At 42.9% G+C, this 21,381-nt stretch overlaps 1 protein-coding gene across 2 annotated transcripts in view; it reads right to left on the minus strand.

Moving 5' to 3' along the window:
- Window positions 1-21,381, minus strand: part of ARHGAP35 (Rho GTPase activating protein 35) — a 128,459-nt gene that overhangs the window by 59,995 nt on the left and 47,083 nt on the right. For both annotated transcript variants that reach the window (XM_055310117.1, XM_055310118.1), the window contains exons 2-3: window positions 15,906-19,782; window positions 2,836-2,980 (exon numbers count right to left, since the gene is read on the minus strand). In XM_055310117.1, the coding sequence (XP_055166092.1) occupies window positions 2,836-2,980; window positions 15,906-19,589 (3,829 nt within the window). In that variant the 5' untranslated portion in view covers window positions 19,590-19,782. The remainder of the gene's footprint in view (window positions 1-2,835; window positions 2,981-15,905; window positions 19,783-21,381) is intronic.

The raw sequence follows: 21,381 nt of genomic DNA on the forward strand, positions 1-21,381 counted from the left end.
GTCCCACGTCGGGCTCCAGGCATGGAGCCTGCTTCTCTCTCTGCCTGTGTCTCTGCCTCTCTCTCTCTCTGTCTACCATGAATAAATAAATAAAATCTTTAAAAAAAAAAAAAAAGGATAAGACTCTGGAGGGTGATGGTGGGGAAGTGGAAATGAGATGGGAGGGGAGAGACAAGAGATGACAAAGTAGAAGTGACAGACTTAGGAACTGATTGGAGATGACCCTGAAGCTCCAAGCTTTTTGGTGACAGGGCAGACAGTGGTCCAGTCTCATAGAGCTTTAAGGAAAGCAGCAGGTTGGTAGTAGCTGGTGGTAAAGCCTTATACCTCAAAGAATTCACAAGTAGAAGGGCAAGGAGAGTTTTAATTTTATTAGTGGAGATTAAAAAGTGCATCACAGTCCAATTGTGACAGAAGCAAGGTGGGTGGGGTAGGTCAAGACCACTGACGTGCTCAGCTAGAGGGCATGTGGGTAATATCTGGGCACCTCAGGCTACCCTAGGTGAGCCATTTGAGGAGACCATTCATACAAGGGTCCCCTGAAAAGAGAAAGCTCTCCCTGACAAGAGAAAATCAACTAATAAATGCTGAAGGAATCAAGGAGTAAAACTATGGGGAAAGAGTAGCTTTGCAGTGGCAAAGCTTAGTACACACCACCACCTTAACCGAAGGATCAAAGTGAACACTGCCAGTGATGGGCCAAACTGACATCATGTGCCACATGGCGTGATGCACTGAGGACATGGCATCATTTGCCTTCTGTCTCTGCCCAAGGTGCAAATATGAACCTAATCATGAGGAAAACATCCAACCAACCAACCAAAAAACACCAAAACTGAGGAGGGACCTCCTACAAAATAGCTTATCTGTATTCTTTAAAACTATCAAGGCTGTGGGGCACCTGGGTGGCTCAGTTAAGTGTCTGTCTTAGGCTCAGATCATGATCCCAGGGTCCTATGATAGAGCCCCATGTTGGGCTTCCTGCTCAGAGGGGAATCTTTTTCTCTCTCTCTCCCTCTACTGCACCCTCTGCTTGCGCTTGCTCTCTCTGTCAAATAAATAAAATCTTTAAAAAACAAAAGACCATCAAGGCCATGAGAAACAGATCAACTAAACTGTTCTAGATTAAAAGAGACTAGAGACTTGACCAAAAAAAAAAAAAAAAAATCTATCATGTGGTCCAGGGTTAGCTCCTAGACCAAAACAATTTTTATGTTTTCCTATAAAGGACATTACTGGAACAACTGATGAAATAAAAACATCCACAGATTAGGTAGGTCAGTGTTTAACATCTTAATTTTGATAACTGCTCAGTAGTTATGTAAGAGAATATTTTTAGAAAATACCCACTGAAGTAGTTAGAAGTAAAGGTGCATCAGATCTGCAAACTTTCAAACATTTCAGAAAAAAGATACACACACACACACACACACACACAGAAAGAATGGTATGGGAAAACTGGTATAATACTGGCATTTAAGGAACCTGGAGCTTTTTGTAACTTTCAATTTGCTTAAACTTACAATGTTTGTACCTTTCCAATAAATCTAAAATAATGTCAAAACAAAAAGTCCAGGAAAAAGTGTCCTTCCCCTTTGCGAGATAACACAAACTGTCTCTCCGGAGTGCTAGGTCATTAAGTAGAGGCTTCAGCCACCTGAATTGAATCTTTGTGCAGATTTTCTCCTTGCCCAAGGGAGGTGCCAGAAAGAAACGGATTTAAAACCAGTGTCAAAGAGATGGACATTGAGAAAAGGCTTTGGGGACAGAATGGACTAAACAAAGCTACAGATCTGCTATGATTGCGCAAAGTGCTTACTGTGATTCAACCCTGGTGTGTTGCAGAGAAAACCCTGGAAATAACTACAAAGTCTTTAGCAGGCTTCAACTTGAAACCTATTTTCCCTGATTTGGCACATCTTAAGTAAATATTAACACTGTCATGCAGCTTAATAGGATGCTGTTGAAATTATCAGTAGAGCCTGGTAGGCTGCGCACACCACACAATACTTAATATCATCACAGATAACACCGGAATCGAAAGAACACAGAGGAAGGCTCTAATCCTTACCTTGGTTTTAAATTAGTTTAAGCCTATATTCTTGAGCTCAACCAATGCTCAAGAACTGACAATCATATGCCTCCTATACTACCTTCTCCTCAAACTCATCAGCTTTTGTTGAGAGAGCTCATGCTCTTTATCTCAAACAAATAAAATCTTAAAAAAAAAAAAGAATATGGAAAATATTAAGACTGTTGGTCTTTGTGACAACATCAAGTTGACAGTGGAGTTGAAATATGGCTGCCTGACCAGAAAATATCCAAGGATCCTCACTGTTTTTTTAACCTCAGGAAAAAAATTCTCAATAATGAATGTCAGGTACCTGCTCAATAGCCAAGGGCTATAACAGTTACAACCACTCCTTCATTGCATTAAGCCAAACTACACTACCGTTTGTGTCCAGTACAGTGTACACAATGATAATAGGACCCTTCCCCTGCCCTCAAGCAGCTGACAAGGACACAAACAGACTGCACATCATGACAGGGGTCTGAAGGAGCACAGAGGAGGCGCCTAACACCAGCCACAGCTGCAATCCTGGGAACAGGATGCTCCATACACTGTAAGGTCTAATAGATCCCATATGACAGCCTCAAAACTACGCACAGATGGAGGATCCTAAGTCTGACAGCTGTCCAGATTGCTCAGCTCCTTCTCAGAAAGCATCTCACATTTAAGAAGAAATGATCCTAGAATCTCCAGATGACTCAGCCTGCTGGAAGATAACCCATATACAGTGAAAGTGGTCGTCCACTCTGAGGTAGCACTCTTACCTGTGGCTTCAATGTACTCAATACATCTCTCAATAAAAACAGGGATGGGCTTCTCTGGAGTCACGACAGTTGTCAAAGGCACCCCAAAATAGTTACTCTCCCAGGTTGCCTTTGTGATGGATGGCCGGGGTTTGGGCTTTGGTTTCTGCACAAGAAAGAGAAAAAAAAGCACACAAAAAAAGTAAGTATCAACATGCAACTCAAACATCAGTAAGGCTTCCAGAAGAGAACTCACGGTGGTGTGGAAACTGCTGGAAAGACTCCAAGCAGGATAGAGACCCACTTGTTCATCTCACTAATTTTTTATTTTCTAACCTCCAAATATCACACAACATGCCAGCAAGTTGACACACAGTCACACCTCAAGTGTGAGACTACACTACCAAAACAAAGGTGTTTATAAGAAGCAGGCTGTGTGTAATTAATAACAATGAGATGACTATCCACATCCTTTATCGGGGTGCCCTGGAGTAAACAGGAAGTTTTCCAAACATCCCATAAGGATAATGAATGTTATATACTCAAAGATGGCTAAAATCTTTAAAAAGATAAAAGATAGAATTGAGAATGAGTAACTTCCTCCTTTCCAGAAAAGAAACAGAGCATACATTCTGCTAGGGCTGAAAGCTCCAAGTGAGAATTTCCTTCACTATATTGGCCTGGGGTTAATCCTCCAGTGGCTTCAGAATTGGGAAAGGGTAAAACAAACTAATCAAATGGGACAAAAAAGATAATACTGTCTCTTTCCCAGAAGTCTCCTTCATCAGTAGGAGCAGCAGCAGCAGAGTAACAACTAGTTGAGGGCTCTTGCTAGGTACCAAGCAAGTCCCAAATATTATTTCTTTTAAACCTCATTAAATTCCACTTTACCAAGGAAAAACGTCCCATGTGCCTCAATGACACAACTAGTAAGTGACAGTGCTGGGATTCAAACCCAGGAGAGTTTGTCTCCAAAGCTCACCTCATAAATGCTACTGAGATACTCTGCTCCAAAATTATTCAATCCTTTTGATGCTCACACGAAGAAAAAATGCTCTAAACAAATGGTACATTTCCTAAAAGCCACAAAAATACACTGAAATTTTGGCCTTTTGGTAAAATAGCTACTCAGGATGAGGGTAACCAAAGAGAATCAAGGTAAATGGACTCAGGGGTAGCTCCAGCATTTCAGTTTCATTTCCAAGTTAACGAGACCAAATTAACAGGGCAGATTTATTACAAATGTACCAACCTATATACTTAAAGGTATTTAGGGATGGGGCACCTGGGTGGCTCAGTTTGGCAACGACTTTTGGTTTCGGCTTGGGTTATGATCTTGGGGTTGTGGGATCAAGCCCCATCAGCAGGCTTTGCGTTCAGAGGGGAGGTCTGCTTCCCTTCTCCTTCTGCTCCTCCCCTGCTGGCACCCACGCACTCTCTCAAATAAATAATTTTTAAAAAGCATTTAGGGGATCTTTGCATAAAATCCACTAAAGGGGATAACTAACTAGCTAGGTCAGGGTCAACCGTTCTCCTTCCCTTATCCTGCCCATCCTCATTCCTTCTGGTACCTCTACTTATATGGGAACAAATCACTTCCTGTTTAGTCTGAGATTTTTTGAGGACTTCCTGTGCAAACAAGTGGCAAAAAAAAAGAACAGCTGAGAATAAAATGTACACCAAAGAAGGAATGAGCCCATCTGCGCTACTGGCTGATATTACCTGTAATGATCACCCAAAGGCACAGACAATCCAATTTTAATAGAGCCTGCTAACTGATTTAGTCAGAAAGACTCTAATGCAATGTGAATTGATCTTGGGGTCCCAGAGAACCATGCCCTCCACAAAGCTTACCCTTGTCCCTGTCCTGTCCCTCATAAAACCAGCCATACAGCCTCTCAGGTTGCAGGGAGTGGCTGCTGCTATGTCTAGGCTCTGACCTAGACTTTTCACCAAAGAAATAAGGAAAAAGAAAGTAATAATTTATGATGTGTCTTTACATGAGATAATTTAACCAATCTAGACTCTCTTGCTGGCATCTTCTACTTACATGAAGTACAACATAAAGAATTTAAGGGTTGAAATCTTTTTTTTTTTTTTTTAAGATTTTATTTATTCATGAGAGACACAGAGAGAGAGAGAGGCAGGGACACAGGCAGAGGGAGAAGCAGGCTCCACGCAGGGAGCCCAATGTGGGACTCGATCCCGGGTCCCCACGATCACACCCTGGGCTGAAGGCAGGCACCAAACCATTGAGCCACCCAGGGATCCCCTATGGGTTGATATCTTAACAGACCTATGTTTGAATCCTGAGAGACAAGTCCTGTGACTCTGGGTAAGTGACAACGTTTCTGGGATGGCACCTCCTCACAAGGTGGTCTCAGTACCTAGCATACAGTAGCAATCCAGTGATTCCAGGAAAGAGAGGGGGGAGTGCTTCTGTTGTCACACATTGTTGCAACTGGATAATCATTGAGTCAAGCTATGCTCTCCCTTAAAAATGCCATATAGTTCAAATTATTAGCTACAGAATCTGAATATAGAAGGAAGCCCATCCGGATTTCAGCGATATTCTTTTTATCAATCCTGCAGAATTTGCCTGTCAAAACTAACACAACAACAGCACTGTTCTTTAATAAAACTGATGCTCCTAAATAAAGTTTTAAGGAATTAAAAAATGGAACTTTAAGAGAAGCTGCAAGGAAGCAGCTTTTCTAATCACCATAAAGCCTTCTAACCATAGTTCTAATAAAGACATAATAAATTTTAATCTTATACGTCCTCCACCTTCTCAATGATGATGATGTGTGTTCTAACAACCTAAGTTAGCCAGAAAATTTACCCCTTCATCAACTGATGAGTACTATGCACTGGACCCTTGCTTAAGGTCTTCAGATATATTATTTCATTACAGATTTACAATAGATCTGTGTGTGAACCCTATTTTACAGATGAAGAAGCTGAGTCCTAAAAACATTCAGTTACTTGCCCAGGTCAGTTCTGACTGCAAAACCTGTGCTCTTATCACTGTGATTCATTGCCTTCCTCTGAAAAGTTCCCAGGAGAGGCGGAATGAATAAATGGATAACGGTATAAATGATGAAGGGTACACTGACAATCTGGAGAATTTCTAAGGTAATAAAGACCCACTCATAAAATTACCAGGGATCTTTAAGCTGGAAAAAGAAAGAACAGAGCACTCTGACAATTTCAAATTGCTATAGGACTATCTCACGGAAAGAAAGATTATTTTATATGGCTCCAAAGGGTTATATTGGGAGAGATGAGGAGAACATCGACAATTTCGGCCAATATAAAGAGGAAAAAAAAAAATCCCCAGCTGTTTAAAAAGGAAGAGACTGCTCTGTAAATATTCAAAGCGGAGACAGCAAACTATCCGCCATAGCCATTGTCATGGAGTTTCTGTCACTTGATGGAAGGCTAAATTAGACAACTGCCCTTTCCTTTCACCCCAAAGAATCCAAGATCTAGTTCAGTGCTTCAACTTGCAAGACGTGGGAATGAAAGTAAACTGTGTCAACAGCATCAATCTCCCTTGCTAAATGACATGGATTCTCTCTCTCAGATTTAAACAAACTCTGGGTTACCTAATGTCAAAACACCTCCCAAGAAGTAACTCAATGGTCTGTAGAGTGTCACAAAATTGGGATAGGCATTCTTGCACAACTAATACTAAACTTTGCTAGTAAGGAAATCAGACTTTGTGGTGCATGCCAAGAAGTGGGCCAGATTGCTGATATAACAAGCAACACATCAGGCACCTGAAGGGTTACTGGGCACATGTCAGATGGAAAAGCCACTCTGGTGAGTGGCTTGCCAGCTGTCTCAGACTCCGGTAGACATGGGTCGCTCATTATGGAGTCCCTGGGGCACTCAGAGCAGCAGGCCCTTGGAGAGGAGAAAGTAACACCACCCCAACATCAATCTTCTTTTGAGGGCACTCACATAGCAGGCTGAATTGAAAAAGGCATCTAGCCAGAGGAAACCAAACCCTGAGAATAATCCACACATCTGTGGCTCTAAGTTTAGAGTCTTACTGGGTTAAAAATGGAAAATAGTGATTAATTAGTAGTGGTCATGTGCAGGACACTGCTAGGTGCTCTGCACAATTATCTGAATCCTCACAACCACCTTCTAGGTAACAGTTATTAGCTAGCACCATTTCAAGGTGAGAAAACAGGCTCAGAGAGATTCACACCTAGCACCGGGAGAGCCAGGATCCAGGCACTAGTGATCTGTGAACACCAAAGGGCCTCTTTTCCCTATGTGAACTCTATAATGAATATGTGCTGCCGAAGCAAGCACTGTGAACTCTATGATGAAATGCCATGACAGAAACAAAGCACTGGGTCAGTTTGAACCACCTTCATTTTGTCCTTTGGATAGATATATTCTTTGAATGAGTACCATAATCCATTGTTCCTTACTTCAATTTCCTTAAAAACATGCCTGATTCTTAGTTTTGATAATAACAGGTGGCAAAGGAAACAAAGAAATGAGCCAAAGTTTACACCAGTGTCACTGTAAAGAAAAGGTGACTGGAATTTGCCGCTGGCCCCTTGGCTTTTGAAACAAGGAAAAGGGAGCATCAAGGGAAACTCCCAACTTCAGGTGGACTGGAAAAACATCTGTTACCTGCCTGTGGGGTGGTAAGCCCAGTCCATGGCCCCTCCAAGTCCAGGGGCAAGAAAAAGGTTAGAATGCCAGCCAAAGAATGAGAAGCATCCCAGAGCAGGACCCTTTTCATCAGGCTGCAAGATGATTGGGTTCTAAGGCCTGGCATGTAGCAGACACTCAATAAATTTCCTGAACAAAAACAATTTTCAGCAATGCAGAGGGCCAATACTTCTTTATATTCTTTCAAGTTTAGCTGAGATGAGGACTATCTCTGTATGTGCAGAGGCTTTTTCTTCTCCTAACATAGTGCTGCTCTTGGGAAGATGTCAGGAGGTGAGGCTCAGGAGGACCATTCATACTGACAGGACCATCCCAGACTCCCTTTTAAAAAAACAGCTGAGGTGATCAATTCCTTATATCACTTCGTGGCCATGAATAAAGAATAGTTATTTATTACACATACAACTATGTTATTATTGGACTCAGTTCTTAGAGAACAAGCATCTTAGCATTTTTTTAGCATTTTTCTTTTTTAATGAATTAAGTCCAAATTCACATAGCAAACTAGCAGCAGAACCAATATTGCAACCAAAGTCATCTCTCACCCTCAACAAACTTACACTCTAACTTGTAAGCGAAGAGATACATCCCTAGCAAACAAAGCCAATCTAGAGATGGGTAATAACTGAGCCACAAAGAAAAAGAGAGTCTCCCACAGCTTCAATGGAGAGGTCAGCTATTCTTTCCAGATGAAGAACATTTTATCTTTTGTGGGAAGAGCAGGTACTTATTTGGTGACCCTGGGCTGACAACCTTAAAATATCCTCTCCTGGTCTCTAAAAAATACCCTTAATACATATAAAATTACTTATCCAGATTTTAGAGTTAGAAAATATGATCACTACAGTTGTACCACCTAGCACAGTCTTTTATTTATTAAAAATATTTTATTTAAAAATATATTTTATTTATTTATTCATGAGAGACAGAGAGAGAGAGAGAGAGAGAGAGAGAGAGAGAGAGAGAAGCAGAGACACGGGCAGAGGGAGAAGCAGGCTCCACTCCATGCAGGGAGCCTAATGTGGGACTCGATCCCAGGCCTCCAGGACCACACCCTGGGCCGAAGGCAGTGCTAAACCGCTAAGCCACCGGGCTGCCCTAGCACAATCTTTTAAATGCATGGTAACCTATCTAATAAAGGAAATAAACAGAACTCAGGCTATTGGATTCCTCTCCTATCTCCCCCAAAAGGACGAATGTCATATACTGAATATAGTCTGGAACAGGAACAGTGTCCTCTGAATGAGGACAATTCTCTCTCTCTAGAGTGATTCTTAGCAGAGCCCCAGAGAGTCGGTCAGTCACACACACACACACACACACACACACACACACACACACACACGGTTCGTCATATTGTGTAGTGGGAGACCCTGGACTAAATATAACTGGTAGGATTTTTAGGAAAACCAAAAGATCCATACAGTACATTACTATAGGTTTCCCCCAAAGCACCTTCTTGCATTCTATATTCAACATTACAGCTCTCTGATTAGCAACGATTGTCTCATAATTTCCAACAGAGCTTCAAAACAACCTTTTTGGGATCCCTGGGTGGCGCAGTGGTTTGGCACCTGCCTTTGGCCCAGGACACGATCCTGGAGACCCGGGATCGAATCCCACGTCGGGCTTCCGGTGCATGGAGCCTGCTTCTCCCTCTGCCTGTGTCTCTGCCTCTCTCTCTCTCTCTCTGTGACTATCATAAATAAATAAAAATTAAAAACAAAAACAAAACAAAAAAACAACCTTTTCAATCAAGTTCCTCATTCATGCCCCAAATGTATTCTTGGTTAATTGGTGCTCCCCTTATGGCTCTGAAAAAAAATTTAAGCCCAAGTTTAAGAGAAATCTGAGTGAACTTGTTCTCACTGTCAAAGTCTATGAAAGCACAAATGCTTATTAGACTCGGTCTCCTTTACACTGGCAGTCAGTATTATGTATTATGACTGGGTCATCCTGGAGCATCTTTATTTAGGGATTGAACAGGAAATAGCATAAAGTCTTGGCCTTCCCAGCATCCCTAATCCTCTGCCATGATATGGGAAAAGAAAGATATGTCATCTCCTCACAGGCCCCAAATAAAGTAAGACCACAGCTTTTTGCTCTTGAAAGGTATGAAGCCTGGCAAATCTGGGTCAATCTCTGCCACTATCTCAAAATGAACATGGGGGCTAGCTAGAAAGGAGGGTCCACTAGTTCTAGGAAAGTTTTTTTACAAACATCCTGCGTGATCCAACACTCACTCACTGGATTTGGATTTCCCAGAGTTATAGGTCAGTTTTTATCTGCTTGCCTCCTCTCAAATACTGAATAAAAATGCATTCAGAAGACCTTTTTCTATGGAAGCAGAGGTGATTCTTCACTCTGACTGAAATAATTTGGGTCCCTACCAAGATAATTCAGTAGCACTAGGTGGTGGATGAGAACAAGTTGGTTCAATGATAATCAGAGCAATTCTCTGCTCTTTGAAAAATAGATATGGGTTGCCTATTGTAATTTTTTTTCTTTTTTTAAGAACAGGTGTGCTATAAGCTAGGGCTCATAGTTAAAGATAGTCTATTTTTGTCACCAAAAACACACTACAGCAGCTCTTTGGGCTTTAAATAAACTGAGAAAATGCGTGACACCAGTTCAAAACAATTTCTCAAAGTTCCAGTTGCTATTTCAGTGTCTCCATGCCTTTTTTGTCCTTTACTCAACTAGACTCTGAAGCCAGAGACAAACAGCACCAGGCTATTCTTAGGGGGTACTGGGGGAAATGGATTTTTTAAAGATAATAATCACAGTCCTTTGTCTGTAAAACAAATTAACTAGATTGATTGAGTGGTCCAAATGTGTCCCTGGCTATTGAATATTACCATCTTTCTTGCAGGCTGGACTTTAAAAGCCCACTGGAAGTCGAAATCAGAAGAGCAGATTAAAAAATCTCCACTCCTCCATTTAGTAACTAACGTGGGCAGTGGCAACAGGACAATGCATGGTACTATACCTGGCAAGTAGTAAGTATTCAGTACATTTAGGGAAGTACAAGACCCTTCCCATGGTATTCGCAGACCTCACTCTCTACAGTAGCTCCTCTAGATTTCTTTCAAGTTTTTTCTTCCCTCATGCTCCAGGTTCCATACTGTTTTCTCAAGAGCTCTCCCCACAAAACCTCCATCTTCACTGCCTTTGTCCTCCTCACCCTGTAAGTCTCTACTCAAATACTATTTCCTTGGGGAACTTTCCCAGCTATCCTGGCTGAAGTTAAAACTCCTTGCTCTACAATGCCTTAGTACTCTGCACCTCCCCTCTGGCAGAATCCAAAATGGATGTCAACACATGTTTAAAATCCATCATCCTGGGGCACCTGGGGAGCTCAGTCCATTAACCGTCTCCCTTTGGCTCATGTCATGATCCCAGAGTCCTGGGATCAAGTCCCTTGTTGGGCTCCCTGCTCAGAGGGGAGCCTGCTTCTCCCTCTCCCCTTCTGCTCCTCCCCCTGCTTGTGCTCGCTCTGTCAAATAAATAAATAAAACCTCTAAAATCCATCATCCCTACAGTGGTAAACTAGATAAACACACACACACACACACACACACACACACACACACACACACACACACGGTACTCAGCACAAAGCCAGGTAGGTGCACAAATGCTCTCTCTAAATGCCCATGCCCGTGCAAAGAACGTTTCTTTCCAAAAATGGATGAATGAGCATATGCTTTTGAAGCAAAAGAATTTCTTTTTAAAAGATAACAATCGGGAGATCCCTGAGTGGCTCAGTGGTTTAGTGCCTGCTTTTGGCCCAGCGCGTGATCCTGGAGTCCTGGGATTGAGTCCTGCATCGGGCTCCCTGCATGGAGCCTGCTTCTCCCTCTGCCTGTGTTTCTGCCTCTGTGTGTCTCTCAAGAATAAATAAATAAAATATTTTAAATAAATAAATAAATAAATAGATAGATAGATAGATAGATAGATAGATAAATAAATACAATTATTTCAGGAATCAGAAAATCCAAGGTCAAGTAGGCACCCCTGCCCCTTTTTTATTAAGGCCATGGTATTTATCTGGCCTTATAGCTCACTGAGTAGGACTAGCCTTTTCTGAAGCACACACTGAGAGTCTTTCCTGAGCAGATTACAAAGAGCTCATATTTCATACCATTCAGCTTGTCTGTCAAAATGCAACATCTCTCCCTAGGGAGCTAGCAGTCCAATTCCCCAGCTGGTTTTTATTCACACTAGAAACTTTAACTCCGTTCTAGGCCTCACAAAATGAGAGCTGTGTCCACACAAAGCCACAACAACCAGCCGATTCACTGAATCCAATGAAATAAGCCAATTCACTAGGGGGGGGGACACAAACTGTCAAACTGGTTACTTGGTGCCTTATAGACCAAACAATGCGTGATTGAATTGGTTTGCTTTTCAATAGGTTGTCTTGTCATGTGGTAGCTACAGTGAGTGAAAGATTTTCTTTATCATTCTGTTTTGTCTTTTTTTTTTTTTTTACACAAAGATAAGAGCACATCAGATAGACGGGTGAATAGCCAATAATGTCTTCTCTTTAAATCCATGGTCAAACACACTAAATTCAGCAACTCGAGCTTGCCCAAAAGGCACATTTTGTGGAGCAAGACTCCCCAGCTTGTTTTTTTGGTTTTAAAATAAGACCCTGCCGGTCCTGATTTCATCTTTGCAAACGCATGGTACTGAGAGACAGAGACCATGTGCAACACCAACTCTTTACAGACAAAGCATCTATTCATGGGCCCCACTGAAGTGCAATCGTAGATTTTCAATTTCATTCAGTTGAGTGCGGAAGGCTCCCACTATGAGGGTGGGTTGCTAAATGGTTCAGCTGGGAAAAGGACCCAGACTGACAGTAAGCTTTACAGTCTGCACTTTCATTAACAGAAATGAAAGCGATTCCCTCACTCCAGCTCCAATTTTACAGTAAAGAGCTAATCTAGCAAATCAGCCCAGGGAGACGGGCAATTTCTCTTTCTCCACATCACACTGGTACCCAGAGCATAGCTTTTGTTGTCGTTGTTAGGGCTGTTGCTAGGGTAAGTGCTGAGAGCAGCTAAGTAATATACAGAGTTAAAACCTTACACAAAAGGGAGGGACAATGTTGATCCCCCAAGCCCTCAGCTAGACCAGGCCAGCACTCTCCTCTCCTTCAATATGACATACACATTTTTCCTTCCCTCGGCCACTTCTTCAGTCCTACTTACTCTTTGAGGTGAATCATGTGCCCCTAGTCCCAGTGAGGGAGCAGAGGAGTTGGGATTTGACTTTAAGTGCCTCTCACCCTCGCCCATTCCCAGAACCTGAGCTGCTAATCATGCCACACACTACACTACCTTAAGTGCCCATGGCATGGGATTTCCATTCTGCCCAGACACAGCGCCCCCTGGGCGGACCAACTATTTTCAGCAGCTGTGCAGGCCTTGCTGCCTCAACTAGGAGCTATGGTCTGGGCAAGGATCTGTGCCATTTCCCCAGTGGTATCTGGCATGCAGGAGGCACTGTGTTTTCCATTACCAACTGGCTCCCCCCTCACTTCAAATAAATACTGTATTGCTTTGTCATGCCAATAAAAATCAAAGGCCAAATCCCCCACATAGAGGTTGGCTTGGCATTCTCTGCCCCATGGTATCTTGCTTTTCCAGTAAAACAAGTGTCAGTCTGCTTTCTTAAGGGAGCAATTTTAATAGGAGGTTTGCCTCAACAGAGAAGAGAATAAAAGGCTTTGCTTATCTCTGCACTAGGATGACAAAACAGCTACGTTCATTTCAAAGCACCATTTTCCAAGGCAGGAAGACAGTTTCACCTTTTACTCACACTTTCCAAAGGATACTCCTGACTTACTTCTGGCACGCTATTGCTCTTGGGCCAGAGATCATTTTTATTTGACTTGAAGAGGTGTGGCCCACATAACTAACAGACAGGAAGTTGATCACTTCTTGCATGCTGACCCAGCAACCCAGTGTAAGGAAGTTCTAAGTTAGGAAGTGGCTCCTTAAAAACATGGACACCAGCTGTGTTCTGCTGAGCCTACCTTGTGTGTTCTTTAAAGCATGGCTTGTTTGGGAATGTGTTTTAAAAGCATTACCTTCAACAAGTATTAAAAATGTAGCTAGAAGCCAGAAAATTAGTTATAATTCAATGTGCTATTATACCACCTTCCTAATTCCCAGGTGTGTGAACACCCCCACAAATTAAGACTGTCAGCATTTAGATAAGCTATTCTGGTAACAGTCTTCATCAGGGGTGGAGGAGGAAGAGAAGAAAGTCAAAATGTTCAAAATGTTTGGATTCCAGTATTGTTAAACAGGAGAGCTTTGAGGAAATACTAGGAGCCAGGTGAGGCTACTTTCTGACTTCCTAAGAACGGTTTTCTATGGGTCTGCCCACTACTAACCCTTCCAGAACAAAATATTGAAGGCAGATGAAGGAATCCAAGTGGAAAAACAAAACAAGGGAAAATCAAATGCCTATGATATTTACTAACATTCAATTCAGAGTGGGAGGGAAACAGAACACACAACGATACTGCCCTGGCCTTTCTGAAACTACACAAGTAAAAAATTCTGGAAGCGGGATCCCTGGGTGGCGCAGCGGTCTGGCGCCTGTCTTTGGCCCAGGGCGTGATCCTGGAGACCCGGGATCGAATCCCACGTCGGGCTCCCGGTGCATGGAGCCTGCTTCTCCCTCTGCCTGTGTCTCTGCCTCTCTCTCTCTCTCTCTCTCTCTCTCTCTCTCTCTCTCACTGTGTGCCTATCATAAATAAATAAAATTTTAAAAAAATTTAAAAAAAATAAAAATAAAAATAAAAAATAAAAATTCTGGAAGCTTCAGCCAACGGTGATTGGGGAGCATTCTGTATGTTATCAGGGAACACAAAATGAATGCATTTTCCTTGTGAGGGCCATGTTCTTCCATCTCCAAGGGCCCTCTTAAGCAGTAAGAGCTGCAGAACTAGCCTCCAGGTGATATTTTACAATAAATTGTCAACTCTTAAAACAGCTTGGACTCCAGATCCTTCTGATTTGGTATGTCTTATAATAACACAAGCTTTTGGCAAGCTTTCTTCTTAAGTTCCCTGAAACGTTTTCAGACAAGTCACTTTGTTCTCCGCTGTTTCATGATTGGGAGCAAAGGAAAAGCTTTCAATGAAGAGAAATCATTCTGTGTATCACAAGGCTGGTTGTGGGCTAGTATGTAACGCAGTTCTGTTGTCAGGTCTCGCCAAGATGTCCTTCTCTGAAAAACAGAATATTTCCTTCTACTCGTGGGGGGGGGGGTGAGAAATTCCTGTTCTATCTCAAAGCCTAAGCCCAAGGGGACAGGGCACTCTACTCTGTACACTGCAATTCTACACAAGATAAAGATGCTTAATCTGCTGTTGCATTTGGGACCGTTTCCCCTACATCTGATGGCAGGCCTGACATTCATAATACATGAGGTTTACTTTCTCCCTATCCCTCTTCGGTCCCTAAATCAAATCTGAAGCCCTCACTGACAAGAGCAGCATTTCACTTAAAATAATGCAGTTGGAGGGCACTCCAATTTTACAAACAGGGAACAAGTATATTTTATTTTGTTTTATTTTTAGTGGGACAAGTGTATAGCTCGCAGTGGCAAGGTTCTTACTTTTCATTTGTGTACTTAAGTCCCTTCACTGATTTGTGTGTGCAAATAAAATAATTATTCAATTTTTCCTAATCTAAAATGCAGCAACTTAGGGTGCCTGGGTGGCTCAGTGGGTTAGGCGTCTCCCTTTGGCTCAGGTCATGATCCCAGAATCAAGTCCATGTTGGGCTCCCTGCTCAGCAGGGAGTCTGCTTCTTCCTCTCCCTCTGCCCACCCCTCTCCTCCGCTTGTGTGAATGAGTGTTCTCTCACTCTCAAATAAATAAATGAATAAAATCTTTAAAAAACAAAATAAGGGGAAGTAAAGGGAAGGTCAGTGAGGGAAGTGTGGGGAAGCAGGAGCTTTTACAAGCTGTATGGATGAAATGTTTGTTTAGCAGTCAGAGACTGAAGCATGCAATTTTAGATTCTGGTGTTTACGTAAAGGAAGAACAAGCATATAGTCACTGGCTTGGCAACTTGTCAGATACCGACAAGTTCTACACGATCTGCTCATTTGGTAATTACCTAACTATTGTTTTAGACAAAGACAATTCAAACCCGGCTGTCTATCCAGGGTCCTTACTACCTGTAAGCTGCCAGTAGCAGCAATCTGAGACACTCCTTACTTTATGCTAAGTCAGAGAATAAATACACACACAGATCAATTTCTTTTTTACCAGAATAAGCTGTCCTTGAAAATCATCATCATCAATCAGCTCTCACCAAGAAACTGCGAGCCACTGCTGACTCATTCCTAAACTGGCTTCTTACCTTAGTGTTCCTCCTTAGACTGCGAAGAATATTCCTCCTCCTTGGATCTTCATCTGTCTCATAGGGAATGACAGCATTGTCCCCTTTATAACCTTGAGATGCCTGATCCTCCTCTTTTTTCCGGATGGGCCCCAGCTCATCATCACTCCCCACACTGAAGCTGGTTCTGTAACTGGCAAACCTCCCTAGCCGGCTGCATCTTGTCCTGTACAGCACTGGCTTGCTCACGATGGAGACCTTGCGGCCTCGCTCCAGAGAGCTGGTGTCCATTTCACTGTCAGAGCCATTGCCACTGCCGTTGGACTGGGCTTTGTTGATATTCCGAATGGTAATGATTTTGCCTTGGGTGCTGTCATGGGGCACTGAGTATATGTTTTCTTCTTCATTCCTTGGCTTTACCACAGCATCCATGGGTTCAGCGTAATCAGAAGGATCGAACCCATCCGGAGGTAGCCAGGTGCTAGAAGACACAGACTTCCTCTGTCCATCTCTATGGCCTTGGTCTAAATAAGACAGATCCCCCTTTGTAATATCAAACTGGACAGGAGGCTTTGGTTTGACTGGTGGAGGTACTTTGTTGTTCAGTTTACTCTCAAAATTGCTCATGATGAAAGACAGTCCATCATTTCCCTCCAGTTCCATAGAGAGCTTAGAATGGTCTTTGGACAGAGAGGGCAGTGATGTGTCTTCTCGAAACAAGCTGTAAGAAGGGGGTTCGATATCCTCTTCTGAATCCTGCAGGTTTGAGTTGCAGAGTGGAGAGCCCGCTCGGGGGGAATTAAACACTTCTTCCGTGGTGCTACAGGCCTCGGCAGCATTATCGTACATATGAGTAGCCTCAATTATGTTCTTTTTATCCACCACATCTTTAAAAAATGGGTGGAAGATCTCAAGTTTATGCTGGGGTTGGCTACAGGGGATGCTTGTGAATCTTCCATCAATCTCTTGAGCAATCTCCTCCCCCTCACTCAGCTGTTCCCGACTTAAGTCATTGTCCAGGACATCTATAGCGCCGTCAGTGAGTGCAACCAGCTGAATGGGGATAATATCTTGCACTTCACAAAGAAAGGCACGTAACATAGCCAAGGAGGCCTTACGTTTGGCTGAATAAAAAACAATGTACCCATGGACCAACCGGCTTTTTCTGATACTAAATGAGGAATGGTATGAAAGAATAGACAGTTCAATGCGCTTCTTGTGGAGTCCGATTGGTAGTTCAAGTAAAACAGAGCTGTTGCTTCCACAATGGGAAGACTTACAGGTTTGGGACTGAAGGACAGGAAAGAGTATGTCATCTGCACTGAAAGGATCTCCACACATTAGACACATGACAATTCGCAGGTCAACATCAGCCAGATCTTTGATGCTCGCAGTAGAACTGACCAGGTTTAAGTTACGCTTGGAGTCCAGGAGTCCTTTCAAAACTTGACTGATTTGCTTTTCATTAATGTTGCGTCCATAACCGATGCCAGCAGAAGCAGGGTCAAGAAAGACACACTGCAGTTTGCTGGCAATCTGCTGACCTTGCTGTATTAAGCTATGCAGGGTCTCTCCACTGGTATCTCCTCTCTTGTTAACCAAGATTAACGTCAGGGGAAGATGGACTAAATGATTATCTCGCCTGCCAAGTGTGGACTCTCTACTCTTCTCTATACTCTCTACCACATAGGATAGAGATTCCTTTGAATTGTAAAGGCAGAGACAGCCATGGGGCTGAAACGTTGGCGTTTGGAAAGAGTTCACAGGAAGCCTGACATTCCCTTCTATTGGCCTCAGGGAAAGCTCATACATTTTACCATCTATCACATACTTGTCATCATTTGTACAGAGAGCTCGAATCTCATTAGCCAACTCACGTGCGAGGCCATCTTTGCCCAAGATAACCAAGTTGATCCTATCAATGTTGGGGTCAGAGAGTGAATTTTTCTGATTCCGGTCAGATGGCCGGATAAACCGAGAACTAATCAAGTGCTCAATCTTAGCATCCACACAAGCTGGGCAGCTAGGGCATGTCTCCTTTGTTGGGTGATACACAAAATGAATGTGTTTCAGGATAAGAGCATCACGCTCCGCTTGGAGCTTCTGTAATGCTTTAAATCGCTGTTCCTCCCCCAGAACATCTTGAATGACACCCATCTTCTCCTTGCTGGGCTTAGCATCCAGCTCCAGCTCATAAAACAATTCTGAATATTCCAAAAGCAGCTCCTGAAACTCTTCCTTTGCTTTGTCTATAATTTGCTTTTGGTGTTTGCCATAAATATCCATGTATACAGATTCTTCTAGCCACTGGTAGAAATCTTCATTCATAATAAAACTACGGGCCTCTTCCCAAGGCTTTCCAGGAGTTATGAAGGGAGAGGTCTCCAGGTTTTCTTTAAATGCCCTTCTCATCTCAGCTCTTTTCCTCTCATTCCGCAGCTTCTCTAAGTGGGCCTCGTACAGCTGCTCAGCAGGGACTGTATCCATCAAGTCAAAGGGAATCCGTTCATTCTCCATGTTGTCAATGTGGCTGGTGGCATCCCATGGTGTTTCTTCGAGCACAACAAACCACTTCAGGAATTCTGGCTTGGTCTCCAAGAGCTTTTTGGTTTTTATGCAGCTTAGGTGGTCTATTTCATCTAGATTGGGTATAAGAGCTTCAAAAGCTAACGGAAGGGCTGCCAGGTACAGCTTTCTCCTGCGCTCAATGTGCTCGTGCTTCAGGCGGTGGATGTGCTGGAGAAAGAGCTTCTTGGCTTTCTGAGTCCCTTCCAGGTAGACATAGTCCTGGTACTCAGGAGAGGCCTGCATCTTTCGGCTGACACTCAGCCAGTTCTCATTGTGGTTCTTCACAATGCGACTCACCAGCCACTCATATTTGTCTTTTGCTGTAGCTATCTGCTGACTCTGCTGCTTGAGAGCCTCAAAATAAGGAATGATTTTTGTCTTTCCCCGACTTTTATCAATGAGTTGCACTAAAGTGCTGAAAGCCAAGTCCACGTTTACATTGGATCTTGCTGAGGTCTCCACAACCTGGAGGTTCTTTTTGCTTAAGGCAAAAGTATGTGCATCTCTAATGTACCGCTCGACACCCTCATCACACTTAGTCAGGACCACCACTATGGGCTTTTTTGTTTTTGCAAGCTGATTGTAGAGATTGGACACAAACTTAAGCTGGTCATCAAAGTTCCTATTCATGCCCCTGCTAACGTCAATACCAAGAAGAAAACCATCAATCAGCAGCTTTCCATCTGGCATTTGTTTCTGCTCAAAGTCCTGCTCCAGCCCCAGCTGGTCAGTGCAAAAGTACATGAGTTTTTCAGCTGATGCGAGCTTGGTTGCAGCAGCTCTCTTAATATAGGGCTGCAGGGCCGTGCTTCGATGAGGTTGAAAAGTCTGATCATCAATGAACTCAGTCTGCTCCACAATGTGCATCTTACATTCCACACAATCCTCCAGGGAACGGCTAACTTCTCCCCAGTAGAGAAAGTGGTCATTATTGACCACTCGCCCACCAAAGTCACTGGTGCTAAGGACAGAGGTATGGTCCAAGTGAAACTCATCAGCACTTGGGCGCACAAAGCGGTTGCACAGACAAGACTTCCCAATGCCGCACTGGCCCTTCTCCTTCTCGGTCCCAGACAATCCCACCACACTGATGTTGTAGGTGGGAATGCGGACATCTTGCTTTCTTGCCATCATCATCGTCGACACATCCTGCCACAATCAGCCACTTCCAAGATCAGATTAGTGTTTTCCAGTGGACCTGATGGTTTCCCCACATCATCAGTGGGGGCCAGCTGCCCACGCAGCTAAGGTGTCAGGTCCCATAGTGACTGTATACCAATACGAGGTCAGTTTTCACCACGTCTCATCGCCAAATAGTAAACATTTCTTCCTAGATGGAGAGGAGAAAAAGAAAATCCATCAGCATTGTAATTTTGGAATCTAATTATAATCACTGAATACAGCAAAAACCAATTTTATTATTCAACAAATACTTAAGAGTAAGCATCAAATTTGCCAGGCCTTATGCTGAGTGAAGATATAAGAGTAAGATTGACATCTATGTGCCCTCAGGAGGTACAATACATCTAATGGAGGAAGATGTATAAGCAAGTGGTGTGCTAATAAGTGCTAGAACAAGGGTCTGAGGGCACCTTGGACAAGCAGCTGATTCCAGGGCTAGAGCAGAGCTGGTACAAGATGAGCCTGGAACATCCTGTAATGCAGGAAAGGAAAAAAGTGCTTGGAAAAAATGATATGGCACCTCACAAAGACACAGGAGCCAGCTTGAAGGGGCTCCCACTGGACAAATCTGGCAGTTTGAGCACCAGGATAATTAAATACAGGAATAAATTATATCCCACTGCAAGAAACAGGAACTTGAGTTCATACTACTGGATCAGAAAAGAATGACTGCTCAATGATAAGATTGGGGGGAGATTTTTATGAGGATCAAGATATTTGCATGGAATTGAGGTCTCTCTTCATATGCTACTTATTAGTTCAAAGGGAAGAGGAACAAAAAACCCACTACCCACTAATAATACAGTAGAGAAAAGGAGTTAACACTTTGGAAATTATCACCAAAGAGGGACAGAAGGACACTGTGGTCCTCCAGATATGGTACCCCCAAGGGGAGACCAGTGTGATGGCCTAGAATCATTACCTCAACCTGCTAACAAGGAAACATCAGATAAAAAATGAGCAAGATTATATTATGGGGGTGGGGTGGAGAAGTAGTGCACACCCTACTTTTCAAAAAATATCATGGTCATAATGGATAAAGAATGGCTATGTAAACAATCCAGATCAAGAGAAGCTAAAGAGGGCAGCGCGGGTGGTTCAGTGGTTTAGCGCCACCTTCGGCCCAGGTCATGATCCTGGAGACCCGGGATCGAGTCCTGCGTCGGGCTCTCGGCATGGAGCCTGCTTCTCTCTCTGCCTCTCTCTCTATGTCTATCATGAATAAACAAACAAACAAATAAATAAAGCTTTAAGAGAGAGAGAGAGAGAGAGAAGCTAAAGAGATATCATAAGTAAATGCAAATACTTGAACCCAGAATGAATTCTACACCAGACCGGGAAATACAAGACACTACGTCAATTAACACACTGGACTATGAATGGAGTACTAGATAGAAGTATTTTACTAATGTAAATTTAGGAAGTTAATAACCACCATGTGAGCAAATAGCCCTACTCTTATGAAATACACACTGAAGTAATTGGGCAGGGTGTAAGATAATGTATGTGACTGGTCCAGAAAAAAAACATGTATATATGGAGAGGAAGAACGCAAATAAGGTTAAATATTAACAAGCATTATCTGTACAGGATACTCTTTTGTATTATTTTAATTTTTGCAATTTTCTATAGATTTGTGATTATTTCCAAATAAAAACCTTTTTTAAAATTTTTTTTTAAATTTATTTATGATAGTCACACAGAGAGAGAGAGAGAGAGAGAGAGAGAGAGAGGCAGAGACACAGGC

Source organism: Nyctereutes procyonoides, unplaced genomic scaffold, assembly GCF_905146905.1.
Source record: "Nyctereutes procyonoides isolate TBG_1078 unplaced genomic scaffold, NYPRO_anot_genome, whole genome shotgun sequence".
NCBI classification, from domain to species: Eukaryota; Metazoa; Chordata; class Mammalia; order Carnivora; family Canidae; genus Nyctereutes; species Nyctereutes procyonoides.